Genomic DNA, 21423 nt, shown 5'->3' on the forward strand with positions numbered 1-21423 from the left:
ATAGAGAATTAATGTGACCCTCAACCACTGCTTCGGCCTCCTGGCTTCTCCCCAGGCAGGTATGGGGCCCAGGCCATATTCCAGAGGTTCCCAACACTTAGTCTCTCACAGGACGTGGGAGTTCAAGACCCCTAGGGAGGATGGGGACATGGAAGCTGCTGATGCAGGCTGGGCAGGGCCTGTGAAGACCTGCAGCAGCAGAGGAAACCTGCTCTGCAGGTATAAACAGCCTGGGTCCAGGTGCAGGACATGTGTGCTCAGGCCTGGGCTGCAGCAAGCCTTTGGGTTCAGAAAGCAGACTGTGGGGACACGGGCAACAGGCTGAGCCATGAGGACCCCTTAGCTTTGCAGCAGGAGCTGATCATCATGTCCAGCGTTTGCCCCCAACACAGGGCCACTCTTATTTGTACTAAAAGATAACATCTCTGTGGCTGTTTTTTGGTTTTAAACTTAATAGCTTTATTGAGGCAAACTTACATACCATAAAATTCACTTGTTTTAAGTTACAATTCAATGATTTTTTAGTAAACTTAGAGTTGTGCAAACGTCACCACAATTCAACTTTAGAATATTTCCATCACCCCGGAAAGATGCCTCCTGCCCATGTGCTGCCAATCCGTGTACCCTCCCCCAGCTCCAGGGAACCACGAATCTATTTTCTATCTCTTTAGATTTTATGGATGGTTTTAAAATAACAATCTCCATGATTTTACCTTGTTTACAACTGCTGAGTCACTTCTCGATAAATGCAGCAAAACAACATCAAGGAAACTGAACAGCTGTTTTCTTTCTTAATGACAACAACAACAAAAAGTAATGTAATTTCCTTTCCAGTATTTACACAAACTGACTACGTGCTTTGTCATAAATTAATTTCAAAGAATTTATTGCTAGAAAGACTACGTTCTTAGGACTTCCCTGGTGGTCCAGTGGTAAAGAATCCGCCTTACAATGCAGGAGATGTGGGTTCAATCCCTGGTCAGAGAACTAAGATCCCACATGCTGCGGGGCAACTAAGCCTGCACACCACAACTACTGAGCTTGCGTGCCTCAACTAGAGAGCCTGTGTGCTGCAAACTACAGAGCCCACGTGCTCTGGAGCCCACGCGTCCTGGAGCCTGCGGGCCACAGCAAGAGAAGAGAAAACCTGCAAGCCACACTAGAGAGACGCCCACGTGCCACAACGAAAGATCCCGCATACCTCAACGAAGATCCCGCGCGCCACAACTAAGACCTGATGCAGCCAAAAAAAAAAAAAAAGACTGTTCTTGGTCATAATAAAATTAAGTAGAGATACACATAAGAATTCCACAAAATTGGCAGAGTCAAATTGATTGTAACCAATTAGAAAGATTTAAATAACTTGGAATTTTAAAATATTTATTTATTTATTTGGCTGCATCGGGTCTTAGCTGCGGCACGTGGGATCTTCGTTGTGACATGTGGGATCTTTCGTTACAGAGAGCGGGCTCTTCGTCGCAGCGCACGGGCTCAGTAATTGCAGCACGCAGCCTTAGTTGCCCCGTGGCATGTGCAATCTTAGTTCCCCGACCAGGGATCAAACCCTTGTCCCCTGCATTGGAAGGCAGATTCTTAACCACTGGACCACCACCGGGGACGTCCTGGAATTTAAATAAATGTTTTATATGCCATGTAGAAGTATAAATTTGAGAATATACCAAAGAAAGTAAACATAAAAGAGGACACTATCCTTTTTACGTGATAAAAGAAGGTACAAAAATGTACAATAAAATAATACTTTCATCCATTATTTAACCTCGCATGATAAAATGTTTAACAAGAACAGTAACACTAAATAATAAATGGATAATAAAAATAAAGTTTTAAATATATTTGTGTTCTGAAAGTAAACATAATTGTATATTTTAAAACTCCTTACCAAGTGATATGTTGTACCAAACCATTCAAGTCATTCTTATAATTTCCAAAAAAAAAATATGTATATGAATTTTTAAAGGATTATATGTTTATTGCAGAAAGGAGGAAAAAAACAGAAAAGTAGAAAAACAATTTTTCCTTGTATTTAAGACTACTAATTATTTTGGTGTTTCTTCCCTATATTTGTCTTTTTCAAAGTTGAACTCATACCACGTGTGAAATTTTTATTCTTCTCTTTTCATTAACCACAAAACATTCTTTGTAGTTGCCAGAAGCTCAGCCACAATGAGACATGTAGAGATAAACAAAAACCACCCAAATGAGAACAGGGACCATTTATCCAGAGCTTGCTATAGAAAAGAAGACAGTCACCATTACTTGCGTTTGGCAGAGACTAAAATGTAGTCAGAAGAGTGGAAAGGCCTTATGGTGAAAGCAAGGGAAGGCTTCAGGTGTGCTCTGATTAGAGGCTGCCAGTGGGGAAACAGGCTGGCTAACCAGAAGCAGGATGTTTTATGTAATTGGTTTGGGGAGCATAATTGGCGTTCTCTTGGTTGGTCCTGAGATGAAGTGGGGAGGTGCAAAAAGGAGGGCAACTGGCAGTCATTGACCAAGTCCTGACTGCTGTAGAAGTTGTGGTTTGGGGGGTGATGAGGGAGTCTGGTCACTCTCTCTTCGCATATTCAGTCTCAAACATAATTTTTTAAATTAATTTGTTTTTTTCTAATATATGCTATTGTGCAAAATTTGGACAATATTAAAAAGTTTAAACCATTTATAACCCTTGCCCGTGCACATCTGGAAATAAATAATGCCTGGTTTTACCTGATATTATGTACACTTTGTAACCTCCTTGCTTCCCAACAATACACATGCCAGCATTTTCACTCCGAACTCTTTGTAATGGACCTGCATAATGGTCCATTCTTTAGAATACTTATTTCCATTTTTTCCTGTTATACTTCAGTTAACACTACTGCATAAACAATAAATCTGCGTGATTCAGATTATTAGGATAGAGATAACTGCCAGATTGTTTTTCCCTTTTACCGTTCTATCAGCATCCTTGTCAGGATTGGGCGTTTTTAATTTTCTTTTAAGATTATGTATGTTATCAGGCACGTGGGAATGTCTTGGCGGGCTGGCGTTAAGGTGAGGTTGGGACATGAGGGGTGCAATATTTTTCCTCTGTGCCCAGACTGGGACTTGGGCTCCACCTTTTAGAGCGGGTCTTCCTGGGGACTGCAATAAGGACTGATTTCGTTTTCAACCGCCAGGCGTCTCCGTTTCCCTCTCTGAGAAGCGTAGGGTTGGTGAACTGCCTATTTTCCCAGGATTCTCGGTGCTCCGGCTCAAACGTTAACTAACCACCTCTGACCAGAGGTCCTGCAAATTCCTACCGTGGGCCCCAGGGAGTGGGCCCGAGCAGGGAGGCGCCCTCCGGCTCCCTCTCCCCGACTTGAAGAAGCAGAAGAAACTGTACCAGCAAAGGCCGGACCCCCAGCGGCGGCTGGAGACCCAGCCCTTGCAACTTCAATCTTCCCAGGGAGCCCAGGCGGAAACGCTGGTTTGGATAGAGGCGGGAACTGCTTCGGGCTGAGACAGACAACCGGTGACCTGACTGACGCAAACCCCAAACAACGCTCGACTCGGCAGCAGAGATACGGCCCGAGTCCTGAGGTCGCCAGGGCTCCCAGCTGACCGCCGACTAACGCTGTGCTTCCCCGTGGCCCAAGTGCACACTAGAGGCGAAGCTCGAGTGGGCCCGAGCGCAGGGCGCACGCTCTCCAGGGGCGGTGCCTGAGACCAGAGGGGCCCGAGTGCCTGACGCGGGCGGAGCCAGGGCGGACAGGGTAGCGCGGCGCACGCGCGGCGGCGACGGCGGTCGCAATGGCGCCCCCTCAGCGGGTTCGGGTGTTGCGGTGCTCCTGCTGCCGCCTCTTCCAGGCGCACCAGGTGGGGCCTTCCTCTCCTCAGAGCACGGGGATGGCGGGCGGGACGAGGTGGGGTCGCGGGGGCCAGACCTCCTCCCCCAGGCGTGGGCGCCGTCTCGTGCGGTTGCGCAGTGCGTCTGGGTCCCGGACAACTGACGATGTCTGTCCTGAGAACTAGGTTTTATTGATGTCGCTTCTCCATAACGTTGTTCTGGCTTTTTTCGTTTTTTGCTTGGTGGTTGTAAGATTCGCAGAAACCAGGCATAATGGTTTCTGCCGAGGCGGCCTCGTGAACTCTATCTAGCGGGTGGTCGGGCACACCAGGTTGAGGGTAGAGGATAGCCTCCTTTATGCAGAGCCTAGCCCCCCAAATGGCTCTTTCTTCATTTAAATACAAGGGAAATGATAGTTTTAAAAACTGAGGCACGACTGGGCACCCCTGCTGGCACTCTTTGGCTCTGACCGTAGTGAGGGACTCGACGCCTACTCAGAGTGTAAATAATCTCGCGCCTTTAAACAGGATAATCGAAGTTTCTAAAACGTATTGCTTCCCTGACTCAAGACGTAAAATAGGTGATGTCACTTAACCTGTTCTTTCCTGAATCACGTTCTGTCTCCCTGCTTGATGCTGTCAAGGTGGTCATTGTATCCGCTTCTGGTAGTCCCCTGCTAATCTGCTGTGCCCTGAAGAAGGGTAGCATCAGATTGCATACAAAATGTATGTACAAACATACAAAATGTATGTTTAAAAGCCAGTAAGAGGCTGGGTATGCACCTGTAAGTTCGCTGTAACTTTGTAAGGGTCATTTTAGGGGCTTAGAAACTTTTTACTTATTTCATTTTTTTGGTTCTAGGAGTTGAGAATAAATGGGAATCATTTCCACTTTTAAATTATTATATATATAATGTAGTTCGTATTCTCATGGTCATTTTCAACTCTGAAAAGTGATTTGAAACCAAGTGGGAAAAGAGGGTTAACAGTTTAATTCCAAGTCGGCTGTGTATCAGGCAGTTTCACACATCTCATTTAATTTCAACAGCCTCTGAATTCTGTATCTTCATTCCCCAGAGCTAGCCAGTTACTGTGTGTCCTTCCAGAGCTTTTATTATTTTTTTCATGCATTTCTTACCTGCATATGTACCTGTAGAAGATACACAGTATTTTTATGGTGTTTGAAGGTAGATGCTGAGAAGTGGAATCTTAGGATATACCCACTTAAATTTGTAATAGATGCTGCTTGTCCTCCTTAGAATCCTTTTAGTACTTCCCCAAAAGCCCTGATGGTTTTTGTATTAGGATCGTATTAATCATGTTAATTTTTACGAATCAACCGAGACATCTTTGTGATGTTAAGCATGGCATTTCATTCCATCTCTTAAAACAGTTTTGGTGCCCCTTGATAACATTTTCTTTGTTGCCTTTACAAATGGATTTATTTCTTTAATTATCTCTTCCAAGTAGATGTTTGCTTATAAGCTATATTAATTTTTGAAGATATATTAATTTTCTACCTAGCCCCTATATTAGATTGTCTTACTGGTTTTAGTAGTTTTTCATGTGATTATCTTGAGTTTTAAAGAAATAAATCATATCATCCATAAATAAGGATAGTTTTTTTTTTTCCTTTCCATTTTCATACCTCTTGCTATGTTCTCTTTTCCAATTCCATCAGTTAGTACATCCAGAAAAAAATGGTAAATAATAGTGCAGATCCTTGACTTGTTCTTGACTTTCATGGGAATGCTGGTGGTGATTCTGCAGCTTTAGAGCTGAATGTAAGGCATTTTATTATGTTAAGAGAGAATCCATCTAGTCAGATTTATCAAGAATTGAAATATCATGGAATTTTTTTTTGAGAACCACAGATAGTAGAGATCTAATTTGACTTTGTTTCATATGGATAGCCAGTTTCCCAGAACCACTTATGAAATAGTCTCTTCTTTCTTCACCTTTATAATATACTAAATTTTCATACATGTGTTGGTTTGTTTCTGGACTCTTTATTCTTTTCCACTTATCTCTTTATTATTTCTGATCCAGTTTCACCTGTTTCAAATAATTACTTTAGCTATAATTCTGAAATTTCATTGTAGGTGAAAAAGAGTCTCAAATGGACATGCAAAGCTTGTGGAGAGAAGCAGTCATTTTTGCGGGTGAGTCCCAAGCAGCAGAGTGTCTAATACCCATACCAGGAAGCAGGTGGGACCCAGCCCTGCAGAAGCATATTTCTCATGGAACCCAGTGTTCCATTATTGGCTCAAGTTCATTAGATACAGCGCTCCTGCTCCCTAAGATCATCTTCCTTCAGGAAGCGAAATGAATGGAGCAGTGCCTGGAAAGCTACCTTCCTTTTTTTATTCAGTCAGTAAGTATTTACTGAGTAACTTCTGTATGCAGGCATGGGACACAATGGAAGGTAAGACCATGTTGTTATTGCCTTCACTGATCTGCTCCTGTGGAACAGGAAGAGAAACTAAAACACACGTGTAATTTAAAACTAGACTGAGCAAAATGAGAGGAAAGTACAGGGGTCTGTAAGAAGATAACTGAGTCATCAGACCTAACTGGGGATGGGCAGACAGCTGTTGGTAGATGCAGGGGTGTGAGAGGGGGCAGGCAGGGTGTGAAGGTAGTTAGGAGAAGAAAGAGCATGTGGACTGAAGGGAGCATGTTGTAAATGCTCTCATTAGCCCAATTTTTTCACCCAGCATCACAGTTCTTTTCAAGTCCATACTTACCGACCCACCTGATCTCTAGTATCACAGGGTCCTCATTGAGCCCCTTGTTCGCCTGCTCCAGCCCTTGATGCCACCTCTCCAGCCTCATCTCATCATTCTCCTCCTTCAGCCGTGGGGGCTTTTCCTTCTGACCTTGAAACAGTCCAAATCTGCTTCCCTCTTAAGACCTTTGTGCTCATTGTTGGGGCTTCCCCTAGTTAATCTCATTACCCTGATCAGAAATATAGGCAAGTGTGTTTATGTGAGTATTGTCCACCTGAGACTGTAAGTTCCATAAGAACGGAGGCTTTGCCTATTTTACTTATATACCCTTTTTAAAAAAATTGAAGTATAGTTGATTTACAATATTATGTTAGTATCAGGTGTATAGCAAAGTGATTCAGTTATACATATTTTTTTTCTTATTCTTTTCCATTATAGTTTATTATAAGAAATTGAATGTAGTTCCCTGTGCTATACAATAAATCCTTGTTGTTTATCTATTTTATATAGTGTGTATCTGTTAATCCCGTACTCCTAATTTATTCCTCTCCCCCTCTTCCCCTTTTGGTAACCATAAGTTTATTTTCTATGTCTGTGAGTGTGTTTCTGTTTTGTAAATAAATTCACTTGCATTATTTTTTTAGATTGACATATAAGTGATATCATATGATATTTGTCTTTGTCTGACTTGCTTCACTTAATATGATACACTCTAGGTCCGTCCATGTTGTTGCAAATGGCAATATTTCCTTCTTTTTTATGGCTGAGTAATATTCCATTATATATATATGTGTGTGTGTGTCTATATACACACACACACACATACATACACTCCATATCTTCTTTATCCACTCGTCTGTTGATGGACACTTATATACCCTTTTTTGTATGTTTTGCTGATATACTCTTGGCACCTGGCACAGTGCCTGTCACATAGTCAGTGCTTGCTCAAGTAATGTTTGTTGAATGAGTAAGTGACAAACCCCACATTGATGGGCATTTAGGTTGATTTTAGCTTTCATTGTTATGAACAACTCTGCAGTGAAGCTTCTTACAAATACCTCTTTCTTCACTTGACCAATTATTTCCTTAGGACAAATTCCTTGAAGTTAAATCAGAGGAATTCTTTTGGCCAAGGTTCTTTTAGTTGCAAATAATAGGGAAAAAACACTTCAGCAAAATTTAAAATGTACTAGCAAGGTAATGGGGTATCTTGGGGGGATCCAAGGGAGGAGCTTCATCCTTGACCCCTTGAAGAACCAACCCTAAGAACTGAAAAGCTGCCAACAACACAAGCATCATCTTTTCCCTCCCTTCTCCTCCCTTCACCCAGTTTCTCCCTATACCTTCCTCCCTCTGTCCCTATCTCCTCTCCTTCCCTTCCTCTCTGTTCCCAGTTCACAGTAACATACTCCACTCACAGACCACAGAATCTTATTTCAAACCAACTGGAATAGCTGAGTCCCAATTATAAACTCCTGGGAGAAACAATCTGATGGACCTGGTTGATTCAGATGTCCACCGCTGGTCCAGTCAGTTGGGATGGGTGGGAGTGGGGACAATTTGGTCATCTGTCAGTAAGTATAGCTGCTGAGGCCTACCTTGAGATTGGGTCTCAGAAGGCAGGGGCTGGCTCATAGCTAGCGACTACTGCTTGTTTTAGATGTCAGCATGTATTTCTGAACTCCTGAGGAAGCTTTGCCTTCCTCTCAGCACCCCCATGCTTGTGCAGTGGTATATGGCTTTTGACTAACTAGGCCACAGTAACAAACAGACACCAAAATTGTGGTGGCTTAACGCAATAGAAGTTGTTTCTCTTGCTCTTGTAACACTCCTGGGAGAGATTGAGATCAGCAGGGCAGCTGTCCTTGGTATGGTCATCCGGGGACCCAGGCACCTGTAATCTTGAGGTTCTGTTATTCCCTGAGGCTTGTCTCCCACGGCCTCTTGCCCCTCAAAGGAGCAAGATCAGGGAGGAGCTACCCAGGAAGGATCTGGAAGTGGCTTACCTTCCACTGGGAAGAACCTAGTCTCATGGCCACACCTGACTGCAAGGAAGACTGGAAAATGTAGTCTAGTCTGCTCCCAGATGAGGGGAGAATGCATTTCAGTATTCAGGAAGCAGTCTCTGCTATGCAGGAGAGCATACACCCTACCGGTTATGCCAGACATAAGTTGTCAGTCATTTTAGAATTTTTTTTAAAATTTATTTTGTTGACGTATAGTTGAATTACAATGTTGTGCTAATTTCTGTTGCACAGCAAAGTGATTCAGTTTTTTATATACATATATATATATACACACACACACACATACACACACATTCTTTTTCATATTTTTTTCCATTATGGATTATCACAGAATATTGAATGTAGTTCCCTATGCTATACAGTAGGGCCTTGTTGTTTATCCATTCTATATATAATAGTTTGCATCGCTAATCCCAAACTCCCAATCCATCCCTCCCCCAACCCACTCCCTCTTGGCAACCATAAGTCAGTTATCAGTCTTTTTAAACTTTGCCTTTCCCCTCTCCAGTTCCTTTCCTCCCATTCTCACTTGAACTTTCCCCAAACGAGATTTCACTCCCCACCAGTCCACTAAAATTGCTCATGTCAAAGTCAGCAATGGTCTCTATGTTGCTAAAAATAATGGTTGGTTCTCAGTCCTCAAGTGACTTGACTTATTGGTGGCATTTGTCAGAGTTTGTCGCTTCCTCCTCCTTGAAGCATTGTCTTCACTTGGACTTCCAGTCATCCTGCTCCTGGTTTTCCTCCTATCTTCCTGGCTGTGTTTCAATCCTCTCTGCTAGTTTTTTCCCATCTCCTCATCTTCTAAACCTTAGCATGCTCTGGCACTCAGTTTTTTGACCTCTTGTCTAGCTACACTCATTCCCTTGGTCGTCTGAGATGAGACAATCTGACAATTCTCAAATGTCCATCTCAGACCCTAGGCCTGCCCCTGAACTTGTGTATGCTTCCAACCACTTACCTCTCTGCTGGATATCTAACAGGCATCCCAAACCTGTATCCCAAAACGAAGCCCTCACCTTACCCTCACCAACCTGCTCTTCCCACAGTCATCCCCAACTCTTAAGTGCCAAGTCCCTCTTTCTAGTTGTTCGGGCTAAAAACCTTGAACTCATCCCTGACTCCTCTTTTTCTTTTACACTCTTCATCTGATCCATCAGCAAATTTTGTCGGCCCTACCTTCAGGATATACCCAGACTGTGCCCACTTGCTACCACAGTGGTCTGAGTTGCCTCAGTATTTGCTGCAACCTCCTGACTGGTCATCTGCTTCTGCCATACAGTCTCAGCACCACAGCTGAAGGGTTCTACTGAAACATATGCAAGATCATGTCAGACCTTCCAGGTTAGAGCAACATTCATGCTCCTACAGACAGGGCCAGGTTGGGGCAGGGGGCTATGTGAAATGAAAATGTGGGGCCCCTTTTCAAAAGCAGAAAAAAAACTGCTATTAAAGGTACTAGAATATTAAGCTTTTCCTTTCTTTCATGGTCTCCTGACTTTTCCTGATGTCTTTTGTTTACTAGTTTTAAAATTTACTATTTAATATCTTCCTGTGTAAAGAAAAACTAACATTTAAAATTGTGCAACACCATTTATATTGTGCAACACCAGTTATAAATGCAAAGAGCATTTAGTACATATGCAGAACATATGCAGAATAATATAAGAGCATTTGGTGTATACGTAGAATCATCAAAGTTGCACAATTTGTATTTTGTAGCTCATACATGCCTACATATTTCATTCCTACCATAACAGTGGAGATGTTGCACAAAATTAACTATTTTTACTTCACTGCTTGATACACGCACATTCTACCCATACTCAACCTTTAGCTCACTGATGAGTAAGGAAGTACTGAGAGGAAAAGGAACTGGGAAAGATTGCCCTATCTTTCCCTTTTTTTTCTGTTATTATTTTCAGCATAGGCTATTCCAGGGAGGTAACAGGAGTAAGAAAAGATATGACACGTTTCCTTGGTCGTTCATGTTTTTTAGAATACCCTTGCCTCCTTTCTGCAACTGAAGCAAGTTCTGATTCCAGTGGAAAGCCCAGCCTCTCAGGCTAAGGTTGCCGCCCACGTACTTTTGTTGTGCTTTACTTTGTGTTTCTGTAAAGAAAGTTCTAATGAGGAAAAAATAAGTAATAAATGTTCTCTTTTTGGGGAAAAAAAAAAGACTTGCACACACCGTCTGAACTTGGAGTCTCACTGAACTCCCACACCTTGTGAGTTCACTGCAATTCTGTGCTCCTCAGTCATCAGGCATGCTGTATGCAAAAGGAGTGACAAGAAACAGTGGACACATTTGGTGTCCACGACTCACAGATATGCTTCATTATCTCATCAGACTTTACTTACACAATACAAGTTCAAAGATTATTAAGAATTTCAAGATGGAGACAGCAGAGCAGATCTCATGCCTATAAGGCTGACTCTGCCTGTAACAGGGCCTACACTCTCAAACCTCATCTACTATCTTCCCCCTAGACCATTCAGCTCCAGCCACTTGGCCTCCTCACTGTTCCTCCAAAATGCCAGGCTCAGGGTCTTTGCACTCTTTTCCGTTTCATTGCTTCTGCTGAATGTTCTTCCCCCAGGTATCTACGTGGCTTGTTTCTGCCTATCTTCCTATTTTGTGCTCAGATGTCACCCTCTCAGTGATCCACTCCTTGACTCCTTGAACACACATATAAAATTGTCTACTGTGTCCCCACTCTGCCCCACCCCACTTCATTGCCTTACTTTCCTCAGAAGCACTTCTCACCATCTGATGGCCATATAGGTGACTTATGTGCTTATTATCTGTCTCTTCTCACTACAGTGTGAGCTCCATGATGACAGTAGTGTTTGTCCATTCCTGTATCGTGTTGTCCTTACCTAGTTCAGGGCCTGGCACATAATAGGTGCTTAATATTTATTGAACAAATGAGTGACTGCTAAGTGAAAAAAAGTATCTCATCTATTTTATATTCTTTTGATTATGAGTGAGTGAGGTGTATCATTTCATATGTTTATTGGCAATTTGCGTTACTTCTCTTCTGAATTTCTTATGTTCATTAACCAATTTGTGTGGGATTTTGGGTTGAGTTTGGCTTTGATATATAAAGTTCAGGGTGATGGTGGGCAGCCAGATAGACTGAAACTATTAGTCCCTGAGACTGTTAGTTTATAAATCCCTGCAGAAACAGCAATCATTGTTTGGGTTCCTGCATGGTGCTTTGGGTCTTGCAAAGTACAGTTTTATCCTCCCTGGGTTGCATCTCTAATGGATCTATTTCTCAGCATTCTGTCAACACTTTTTAAACTTGATATTTTTGTTTGTTTGTTTCTCAGGCTTACGGTGAGGGCTCTGGTGCTGACTGTAGACACCACGTCCAAAAATTAAATCTGCTGCAGGGACAGATTTCAGAGATGTCACTCAGGTATAGTAATTTGAGGGAGGCATGGTTATCTTGCCCTGTTTTTATCTTGAGTGGGTGGTGGAAGTCTATGATGGAGAAATCCCTTAGAGTTCCATGTCTTACAATATGGCAATTAGATATTGAACAATCTTCCCACTGAAATTAATTTAAAATGCCAGCCACAATATTTTAAATGCACTGAAGAGATGACAAGAAGGTAAGTAACCATCAGAGGCCAAAAATGAAGCAAAAGCCAAAATCCAGAGAATACGCAGCTGGGCTGCTGAGGCGATTGAAACCTGTTGCCCTTCAGCTTCCATGCATCTGGGAGGGAAGCAGGAGACAAAGACAAAGCCGAGGGTCTGTTCACTGTGGGAAGGTCCATAGGAGACCACCACATAAAGCTGAATCCCCAAAGGACTACACCCTCAGCATACAAATGAACTAGAAATGCACCCCCTCCGTAGCAGGGACCCAGCCTGTGTTGACCTTGGCACTGACTGAAGCAGGGAAATACTGCTCCAGGATTTTATAAGCACAAGGAATCTGTCACATGGCCTTTAAGCCTTTTACACATGCTGCGTGAAAAGTCTCAAGCTGAGAACTTATTTTTAAATTGTCCCAGGAAGCAGAGGTAAATGCAGCTCCTTTTTGGAGCAATACGTCTTCAACCCAGGCATCAAAGAATTCCCACATATAAAGTTCCAAGGAGCATATACCCAAAGTTAAAAATCATTTAACTTACTTAAGGAAGTATGTCAACATGAGCAAAAGACAGCAGAAATGACAGAAAAGTCAGACCCAAAAAGAGCAGAATACATAATATTTCATGTTTAATATATTTAATGAAATTAAAAGAGGGGAGTTGCTAATACGAGGAGCAAGAGACTTTAAAAAATAACCAGTTTTTAAAAAAAACAACCAAAAAGTTTGTAGAAATGAAAAGTATAGTCATTGAAATTAAAAGTTTAGTGGACCATTAAATAGATCAAGTGCAACTGAAGAGAGAATTAGTGAAATGGAAGATCAATCTGAAGAAATTAATCACAGTACAGCACAGAAAGACAAAAAGGTGGAAAATATAAGTTCAGAGACATGAAGGATACAGAGAAGAGTTCCAGCAGGAGACAATAAAGAGAAGGGGACAAAGGCAATATTTTCAGGGAAATGAACAGAACATTTTCCAGAATCAAAGGGCTTACATTCTTAGATTCAGGAAACACAGTAAATCCCAAACTAGATGAAAACATTGTGTATGTAGGAAATCCTAATGAGCCTATCTATACAAAAGCTACTAGAACTAATAAGTTAATTTAGCAAGATCACAAGGATACATGGTCAACATACAAAACTAAATTTTATTTTTATATAAATGCAGTGAACAGTTGGAAAATAATTTTAAAAATCAAATACCATTTATAATACCATCAAAAAATAAAATACTTAGGGATAAACATAACCCAAAAATGTGCAAGAAATTTTCAGTAAAAACTACAAAACATTGCTGAGAGAAATTAAAGAAGATCTAAATGAAGAAATATGACATGTTCATGGATTGGAAAACTCAATATTGTTAAGATGTCAGTTCATCCTAAATTGATCTGTGGAGTCTGCCATTAGGTTCCAATCAAAATTCCAGCAGTTTTGGTTTTTTTTTAAGAAATTGACAAACTGATCCTAAAATTTATATAGAAATGCGATTGCCAAAACAATTTTGATAAAGAAAAAACTGGAGGACTTCTACAGCCTGATTTCAAGATTCACTATAACACTATAGCAATCAAGATGATAGTGTGATTTTGGTGAAAGACTAGACATATAGATAACATCAGAAGGCAAATGAAGGGACTTCCCTGGTGGTCCAGTGGTAAAGAATCCGCCTTACAATGCAGGGGACATGGGTTCGATCCCTGGTCAGGGAACTAAGATCCCATATGCCGTGGGACAGCTGAGCCCACACACCACAACTACTGAGCTCGCACGCCTCAACTAGAGAGCCTGTGTGCTGCAAACTACAGAGCCCACATGCTCTTGAACCCGCACACCACAACTACAGAACCCACGCACCCTGGAGCCTGTGCGCCACAACTAGAGAAGAGAAAACCCACACACCACAACTAGAGAGAAGCCCACGTGCCACAACTGAGACCCGACACAGCCAAAAATAAATAAAATAAATAAATAGATTCAATGAAAGATGAAAAAGCAAGTGCATAAACAAATAGTGGTATTTTCATACAATAGAAAACTAAGCAACAAAAACAACATGGGCAAGCCTCAAAAACATTGCTAAGTGAAAGAAATTAGACACAAAAGACCACATACTGTAGGGATGAGTGGTATTCTGGGGAGCGGGAATCACCTACAAAGGCATGTAAGGGAACTTCGGGGTGATGACAGTTTTCTATATCTTGCTAATTATATCTCAATAAATTTTCTATATCTTGATGGGAGTAATAGATTCAAAGATATAATTTACCAAACTCATCTAACTGTACACTTAAATTGGTACATTTTAGTGTATATTAATTATAAATTATACCTCAATAAGTTAATTTTAAAAGATAAAAAAAATCTGCCCTTAGACACAACAACATAATGAAATTGCAGAACATGGAAGACAAAAGGAAGAGTTGAAAAGTAGCTGGAGAGAAGCGAGATCACCAACACAAGCACAGTAGACACCCAGCTTCTCAGGGGTAACATTAGAAGCGAGAAGACAGACCATTACCTTCATATTGCTGAGAGATGTTCTGTAGTTGATGGAGTTGAGTTCCTGAATCATAGTACGGTGAGCAGAGTTCTGGCTAGTAGCTGGTAGGACACTGCTCAACTGGACATTGGAGTATCGACCATGTGGCAGGGTAGGCGGTTCATATGCGTGATCTTATTGCATCTTCCTCATCACCCTGTGAGGATCATTGGCTTCTGTTTACAGATGAAGAAACTGAAGTAGAGGTGCCCACATTTGGTAGAGTTGGGGTTCTCATTGTAGTTCTCTAGAGAGAGCTCCAATCTGATCGTGTGATGTAACAACCCTGTCTGACATGGGTGGATGTGGCTTTGGCGCTAACCTTCAGTCCTTGCACTATGAATGTTTTCACTGGCCATCCAGCCCTACTCAAGGCTGCAAAGGTTCCAGCTCCTTACTCTGCTTTATGTGGTAAAAGAGCCCTGCTGTCCCTGGGAGGCTGGATGAAGTCACTGTGACACATCAAGCTCAGTAAAATGCCTTCTCTTGTAGTGGTTGAGATATAATACAACTGTAAAGACACTCATATGACCCTATGCAATGGGGACATCTCCATTGCTGATGGGAGGGACTCTGTGCTATCAGAGTTCAGCTGACATTAGTCTCTGTGTTCAGGCACTGAGCAGGGCACATGCACACATATTGTCTCATTTATCTTCACAGTGACCCTTGCAATATTATCCCCATTTGTAAATAAGGAAACTGGGATACAGTGATATACCCAGAATCACACTGTCAGTGACAGCCAGTCATTGGCAAAGCCATGATGCAAACTCTGGTCTCTGGATTAAGAGTGCCACTTCTGCCCTGTGTCACTTTTCCTCTTGCTCCAAGTAACAGATGGTCCCTCTGCCTTCTGAACTGCTGGAAGATTACCAAATCACATCGAAAAAACAGAGATAAGTTCTAAGTTCCCCTAAACAGGCTTTGATATCCACGTCAAGTCCGTGCATCTTGCTGTTCCCATCTTGATTGTCCTTCATCTTCCTGGTCATTTTACAAAGGACAACTGTACAATCTTTCCCTAAGGTCTCTGGAAGAATCCATAAATGCCGACGAGGAGGAAAATGCACGTCCTCGGCAGCCTGCGCCTGCAAGTCTGCAGGTAAGCCAGTAGCACCATCTCAGCCCAGCTTCCTGAGCCGGCTCTGTCACAGAGGGGGGTTCCATTTATTCATTCATTCCTCATTTGTTCAGCAAATGCTTGTTGATGCCACCGAATGATGAGCACTTGGCTTAAAGCTACAGGGAACACAAAAATGAATAAACCTATCCCTTCCGTAAGTGTGGAGACAGCAGTGTAAAATAATTACAATACTGTGAAAGAGCTTTTTCTTCTGGCTGCTTGGTGAATTCTTCTGAACTTGGCTTGAACTTCACCTCCTTGTGGTTCTCCCCTTGTCCCACAGCACTCTCAGCACACCTGTGGTAGGGAAGGCACGCTGTCGTAAAGTGCCTGGGTTTCCACGTTCCCTTTCTCCAGACTGAGCCCCACAGCAGGGCTCACATCCAGTTGTTCATTCCCAGGACCTGGCTAAAGTAGGTGCTCAAACAGTGTTTGGATGGGCAGTGCGTGTAAGAGCTTGAGTGGCTGAGTAGGTGACGCCATTGGTACATCCAAGTTGCCATGGGTACGCGGAACACTGTGTCCTGCCAGGGACGGGGGGGCGGGGAGTGGGAACAACTGCCAGGCTCCCTGGCAGGGCCGCACCTCCGCTCGCAGAATCGCGCTGGCACCGCCCGCCCTCCAGGTGCTCGTCGTACTTTCATCATATCAGTAAATAGGGCAGATGCTCGTAAGCACACGAACACATCAGCGCTTGCATATTTGGGTCTGTACTTCCAGTTTCTGTACTTACAGACTTAATCTTTCATCATTCCTTCTGTAAGAAACACTTGTTTGCATCCTGGAATTTTCACTTACATCGTATCTTCTATGTGGCTATATAGCTTTCAATTCTTTTCATTTCTAAAAAGTACCTACAGAATATAGTGGATATGGCAATATTTATTCCCTTCTTATTGGGCATTTAGGATGTTTGCAAACATTTGCTACTATAAATATTTGCTATTATTTGTAACACTTGGAACATCTTTATGCCTTTGTGTTCATTTGGAACTACTGGGCCAGGGAGTGCGAACATTTGCAAAGTTCTTGGTAAAGTTCTTGTGACCTGCAGCTTTCCCAAAGTGTGTGCCAGTGTGCTCCATTCAAGATATCTGTCTCCCGTTACCTTCCAATCAAATTCCTTTCCTGGTGACGGCATAGACATGGGTCCTGAGGCCCTTAGGCCTCGGAGTTGCACTGGAGATTTTCAGTAAAGGTGTCTGCTTTCCAACTCTGAGAATAAACTTACTTCCCAATCCTGTAGGAAAAACTCCAGCCCTCAAAGAACCGCTGGCTGAAGTATCTGGAAAGGGACTCCAAGGAACTGGAGCTGGAAGAAGGAGGAGTGTGTTTCAACAGGCAGCCCTCATCCAAGAGAGAGAAGCCAGACCCTCCCTTCAGTACAGGCCTGCCTAGAAAAAGGTGCCAAGCTAGTAGCTGATCCAGCCCTCACCCATGCCCACCTCGCTGACCTACGGTTGGGGGGACTGACGAGCGGCTTCCTGTGGCCAGCAGGAAGCCTGAGGGATGTGAGCCAGCAGGCGCCATCACCGCAGGCCCTCTGGCCTGGCCAGGCACCAGGTGCAGCCAGTGCAGAGGTGAGGGCTAGGCAGGATTCCAGTGGGGGTGCCTTTTATGATGCTCACTTAATTCTGAACATCTAGACTGCACTGACCTCAGGGAAGAACTTAAGGGCAAGGTTGAAAAAGTGAAGTGGGGCCAGAGAAGCCGAAAGGCCTGGGAACCTTTAGCTGAGAGCAGGAAAGACCTGACTTTCATGGGTGTCTTCTCCAGTCTTTTTTTTTTTTTTTTTTTTTTAAAGCTGATGTTTTTTTTTTTTTCTAATTTTTATTTATTTACTTATTTATTTATTTATTTATTTTTTATGGCTGCGTTGGGTCTTCGTTTCTGTGCGAGGGCTTTCTCTAGTTGTGGCGAGCGAGGGCCACTCTTCATCGCGGTGCGCGGGCCTCTCACTATTGCGGCCTCTCTTGTTGCGGAGTACAGGCTCCAGGCACGCAGTCTCAGCAGTTGTGGCTCACAGGCCTAGCTGCTCTGCGGCATGTGGGATCTTCCCAGACCAGGGCTCGAACCCGTGTCCCCTGCATTAGCAGGCAGATTCCCAACCACTGCGCCACCAGGGAAGCCCCTCTTCTCCAGTCTTAATCTGCATTTCAGTGAGTTTTCTTTTTTTAAGATTTATTTATTTATTTTATTTATTTTTGGCTGCATCGGGTCTTGGTTGCAGCACTTGGGATCTTCACTGAGGCATGCGGGATCTTCCGTTGTGGCACCCGGGCTCTTCATTGTGGTGCGCGGGCTTCTCTCTAGTTGTGGCATATGGGTTTTCTCTTCTTTATTTGCAGCGTGCAGGTTTTCTCTCTATAGTTGTGGTGCACAGGCTCCAGGGTGGGGTGTGTGGCCTCTGTAGTTGTGGCGCGCGGGTTCCAGAGTGCGTGGGCTCTGTAGTTTGCGGCATGTAAGCTCAGTACTTTTGGCGTGCGGGCCTACTTGCCCCATGGCACACGGGGTCCTAATTCCCGTGTCCCCTGCATTGGAAGGCGGATTCTTTACCACTGGACCATCCGGGAAGTCCCTCAGTGAGTTTCCTGAGAGACTGCCTCATCTAGATTAGGATGGCTCTTCCGGGGCAGATGCTATTGGGAGGTAGATTCCAGTTCAGAATAAGAACTCTCTAGCAACTACAAGCTATAGAGCAGAGAAATGGACTGCCTTAGATGTCATTAGGCAACCTGTTGTTGGCAGTGGGGCAGAAGCTGAGCAGCCAGTTGGGAAGCTATAAGGGATGGCAAGGTCCCTACCTGTGCTAGGTGTCAGACCAGGTGACCACCAAGTCAGACTAAGGGCCACTGTTCAATGGTAGAACTGGGTTCTTTTTTTTTTAATTTTTATTGAAGTATAGTTGATTTACAATATTGTGTTAGTTTCAGGTATACAGCAAAGTGATTCCGTTTTTTATATATATATATACATTTATATGTGTGTATATATATATATATTCTTTTTGAGATTCTTTTCCATTGTAATTACAAGAAAGACTGGATTCTTGACAGCACTTTCCCTCTGCCAGGAAACGGAGCCAGAGCACAGTCCAGCCTCCTTGCAGCCCTAACGTCCAGGACTCCAGGAACTGTGAGGTCACCTTGAAGTCCCTGAAGGTCAGTGATTGAGGACAGTGTCCCAGTGGCCATTGAGCAGATACAGTATTTTTAAATTGTTTTGTGGACAATTAAAGTATCAGACTTACACCCCCTAGAAGCCCAACTTCCCACGTGGGTGTCTTGTTTTCTGTGTCGTAAGCCAACTCCTTTCTCTGGCCTGCACTGTTTCCCTGCCACGCTCCTCCTGTCACTGATGTTAACTCGGGGTCAAAAGGGCAGCTTGATGCCTTGGAGGCAATCAAGGTTGACCAGTAGGGCTTTTCTGCATCAGGACCGTTCCCTTCATCCTGCATGGAGTACCGGGTCTTTGTCAGACTGTTCAGCTTAGGACCTGCCCTGGGTTTCTGAGGAACTGTCACCTTCATTTATCCAGGTGGGTTCTTGTGCATTTGAGGCACTCTCTTCACCTAGGACCTGCTCTTGTTCCTGATGCTTCAAACCTAGCAGACCTTCCAGGCCGCAGAATGCAGGTTTTGCTTTATGCCACAGGCACCCAGGCAGAGGAACTCTGCCAGGCATTTGTCGCTGCCACGCCCCAACACAGGCCAGGGTCATCCTGGCCACCTTCAGACGGTAGTGGAGAGTGCCCGTCCAAAGCCAAGAGGCAGCGGTCAAACTCTGGTGTTGCTACTAACTAGCTATGTGACCCCCAGGTAAGGATGTGGCCCTGAATCTCCAAATTACAGAATAATGAGTGTGACAGTTACTGATGTACCAGTCCCTGGGCTAAACATTTTTTATGCACTAATTCTCACCACAAGCCTGTTTTGTTTTGAAGGTGAGGAACTGAGGCTGGTGAAGGTTCAGTTGAGGTCACAGCAAATCAGTGGCAGAGCTGGCAGTCTCGAATCACTAACAACTGCCCACAGAGTCTCTTCCATACTGCCTGGGGGTGGTGATGCAGGGTCCCTCCTGTCATTGCTTTCAAATTCCTTTGTAAGCAGTGAAACCCAATTTTTTCTTATTTTTTGAATTTTAGAATTTTTTTTATACAGCAGGTTCTTACTAGTCATCCATTGTATACACATCAGTGTATACATGTCAATCCCAATCGCCCAATTCATCACACCACCACCCCACCCCCCGCCACTTTCCCCCCTTGGTGTCCATACGTTTGTTCTCTACATCTGTGTCTCTATTTCTGCCCTGCAAACCGGTTCATCTGTACCATTTTTCTAGGCGTGAAACCCAATTTTCAATGCATCCTTGTTTCCTGAGGTAGAAGGGAGAAGCCAGGCCTCTGTCACTGTCACATCCCCTGGGGTATTCTGTGCAGCCACTTCTACAGCTTCAAAACCCTGAACATGGTTCTAGAGAGACCTTCCCAGCTGCCTGGCAATGAGCACATGGTCTTTCCAGGTGGGCTCTAGGGCCCTTCCTGCTCGCACCCCTCAGGCACTCCCTCACCTGATGCTAAGGTCCCCATGACATCCCCTGATCACATGAGAACATCTTCCTTTTTTGGGAAGCCTGGTCATGGAATTTGGCAGAGGATTTGGAGTGACGGAGAGGGCATTTATTTGCTGTGCTTTGCTAAACCTCAAAATCAAGGCATGTCCCTAGCCTGCCAGGCTACAGAATAGTAGACAGCACAGAGCAGAAAGTGTCAGCGCCCAGAGGTACAGCCAAGGCCTAGTACAGGCACAGGACCCTCCTCTCCTTGTCCCTTGAGCCTGCTGGGCATTCTTCTGAATGGAGAACATGGCCATCACCTTGTGTTTCCACCTCAGGACCACACTGGCCTGACAGGGAAGGTCGCAGAAGGAAGCAGTCGGGAGGACTGGGACACCAGGGAGCTCGTCGTTCCTCGGGGGGAACCACCGTGTCCTGCCCAGCACATCAGGACCATGTCTCCTATGTGGGAACAATTTCTTCCGCCACTTGGAAACAGCTCACATTTGGAAACGGAGCCCCTGATTCCCCTGCAAAGAGGCCCCAGGCCAGCCCGGGCAGCACGGGCTGAGCAGGGGACCCCCAGGACCCAGACCCCAAGGGAAGGAGGCCTCTGCAGGACCCCTGGTGCACTCCAGCCTCCTCAGGCTACACACACTCCCACGCCTGGGCCCAAGAGGCTCTGCGGAAAGACCCCCGAGCAGTCAGGGGGCACAGGCCCTTGGGCAGAGGGTGGGCCCTTGGTCAAAGGGATGCAGGAGCCTTCTTCACTCTTGCGACTGTGTGACCTCTTTAAAACCGGAGAGGACTTTGATGATGATCTGTGAATTGAAACTAATGTGTTACTAATGTAGACATATTTGTTAAGTGAGCCTTTCTCCACTTGATCTCTGTGCCACCGGAAACAGGGCTCCCCAAGTTGCTTTTAAATAGTAGGACTAAGGATGACTTATGGGAACTACCAAGAACCAACAATAAACATGACTATCAAACAGATCATC

At 44.1% G+C, this 21423-nt stretch overlaps 1 protein-coding gene across 5 annotated transcripts; it reads left to right on the plus strand.

Moving 5' to 3' along the window:
• The first annotated feature begins 137 nt into the window (after positions 1–137).
• MRNIP (MRN complex interacting protein) lies at positions 138–21418 on the plus strand. Of its 5 annotated transcripts, XM_082379510.1 has the most exons (7): positions 138–3855; positions 5928–5987; positions 11921–12009; positions 15758–15845; positions 17113–17270; positions 18940–19027; positions 20761–21418. In XM_082379510.1, exons 1-7 carry the CDS (start codon positions 3790–3792, stop codon positions 21247–21249), a joined length of 1038 nt encoding a protein of 345 aa, XP_082235636.1. In that variant the 5' UTR covers positions 138–3789; the 3' UTR covers positions 21250–21418. The 5 variants fall into 5 exon arrangements, with proteins under 5 accessions (XP_082235636.1, XP_082235639.1, XP_082235637.1 ...); XM_082379513.1 differs by lacking the exons at positions 138–3855; positions 5928–5987 and adding an exon at positions 5994–6250; XM_082379511.1 differs by lacking the exons at positions 138–3855; positions 5928–5987 and adding an exon at positions 5994–6199.
• Positions 21419–21423: the final 5 nt, after the last annotated feature.

Source organism: Balaenoptera borealis (assembly GCF_965194805.1).
Source record: "Balaenoptera borealis genome assembly, chromosome: 2".
Lineage (NCBI taxonomy): Eukaryota > Metazoa > Chordata > Mammalia > Artiodactyla > Balaenopteridae > Balaenoptera > Balaenoptera borealis.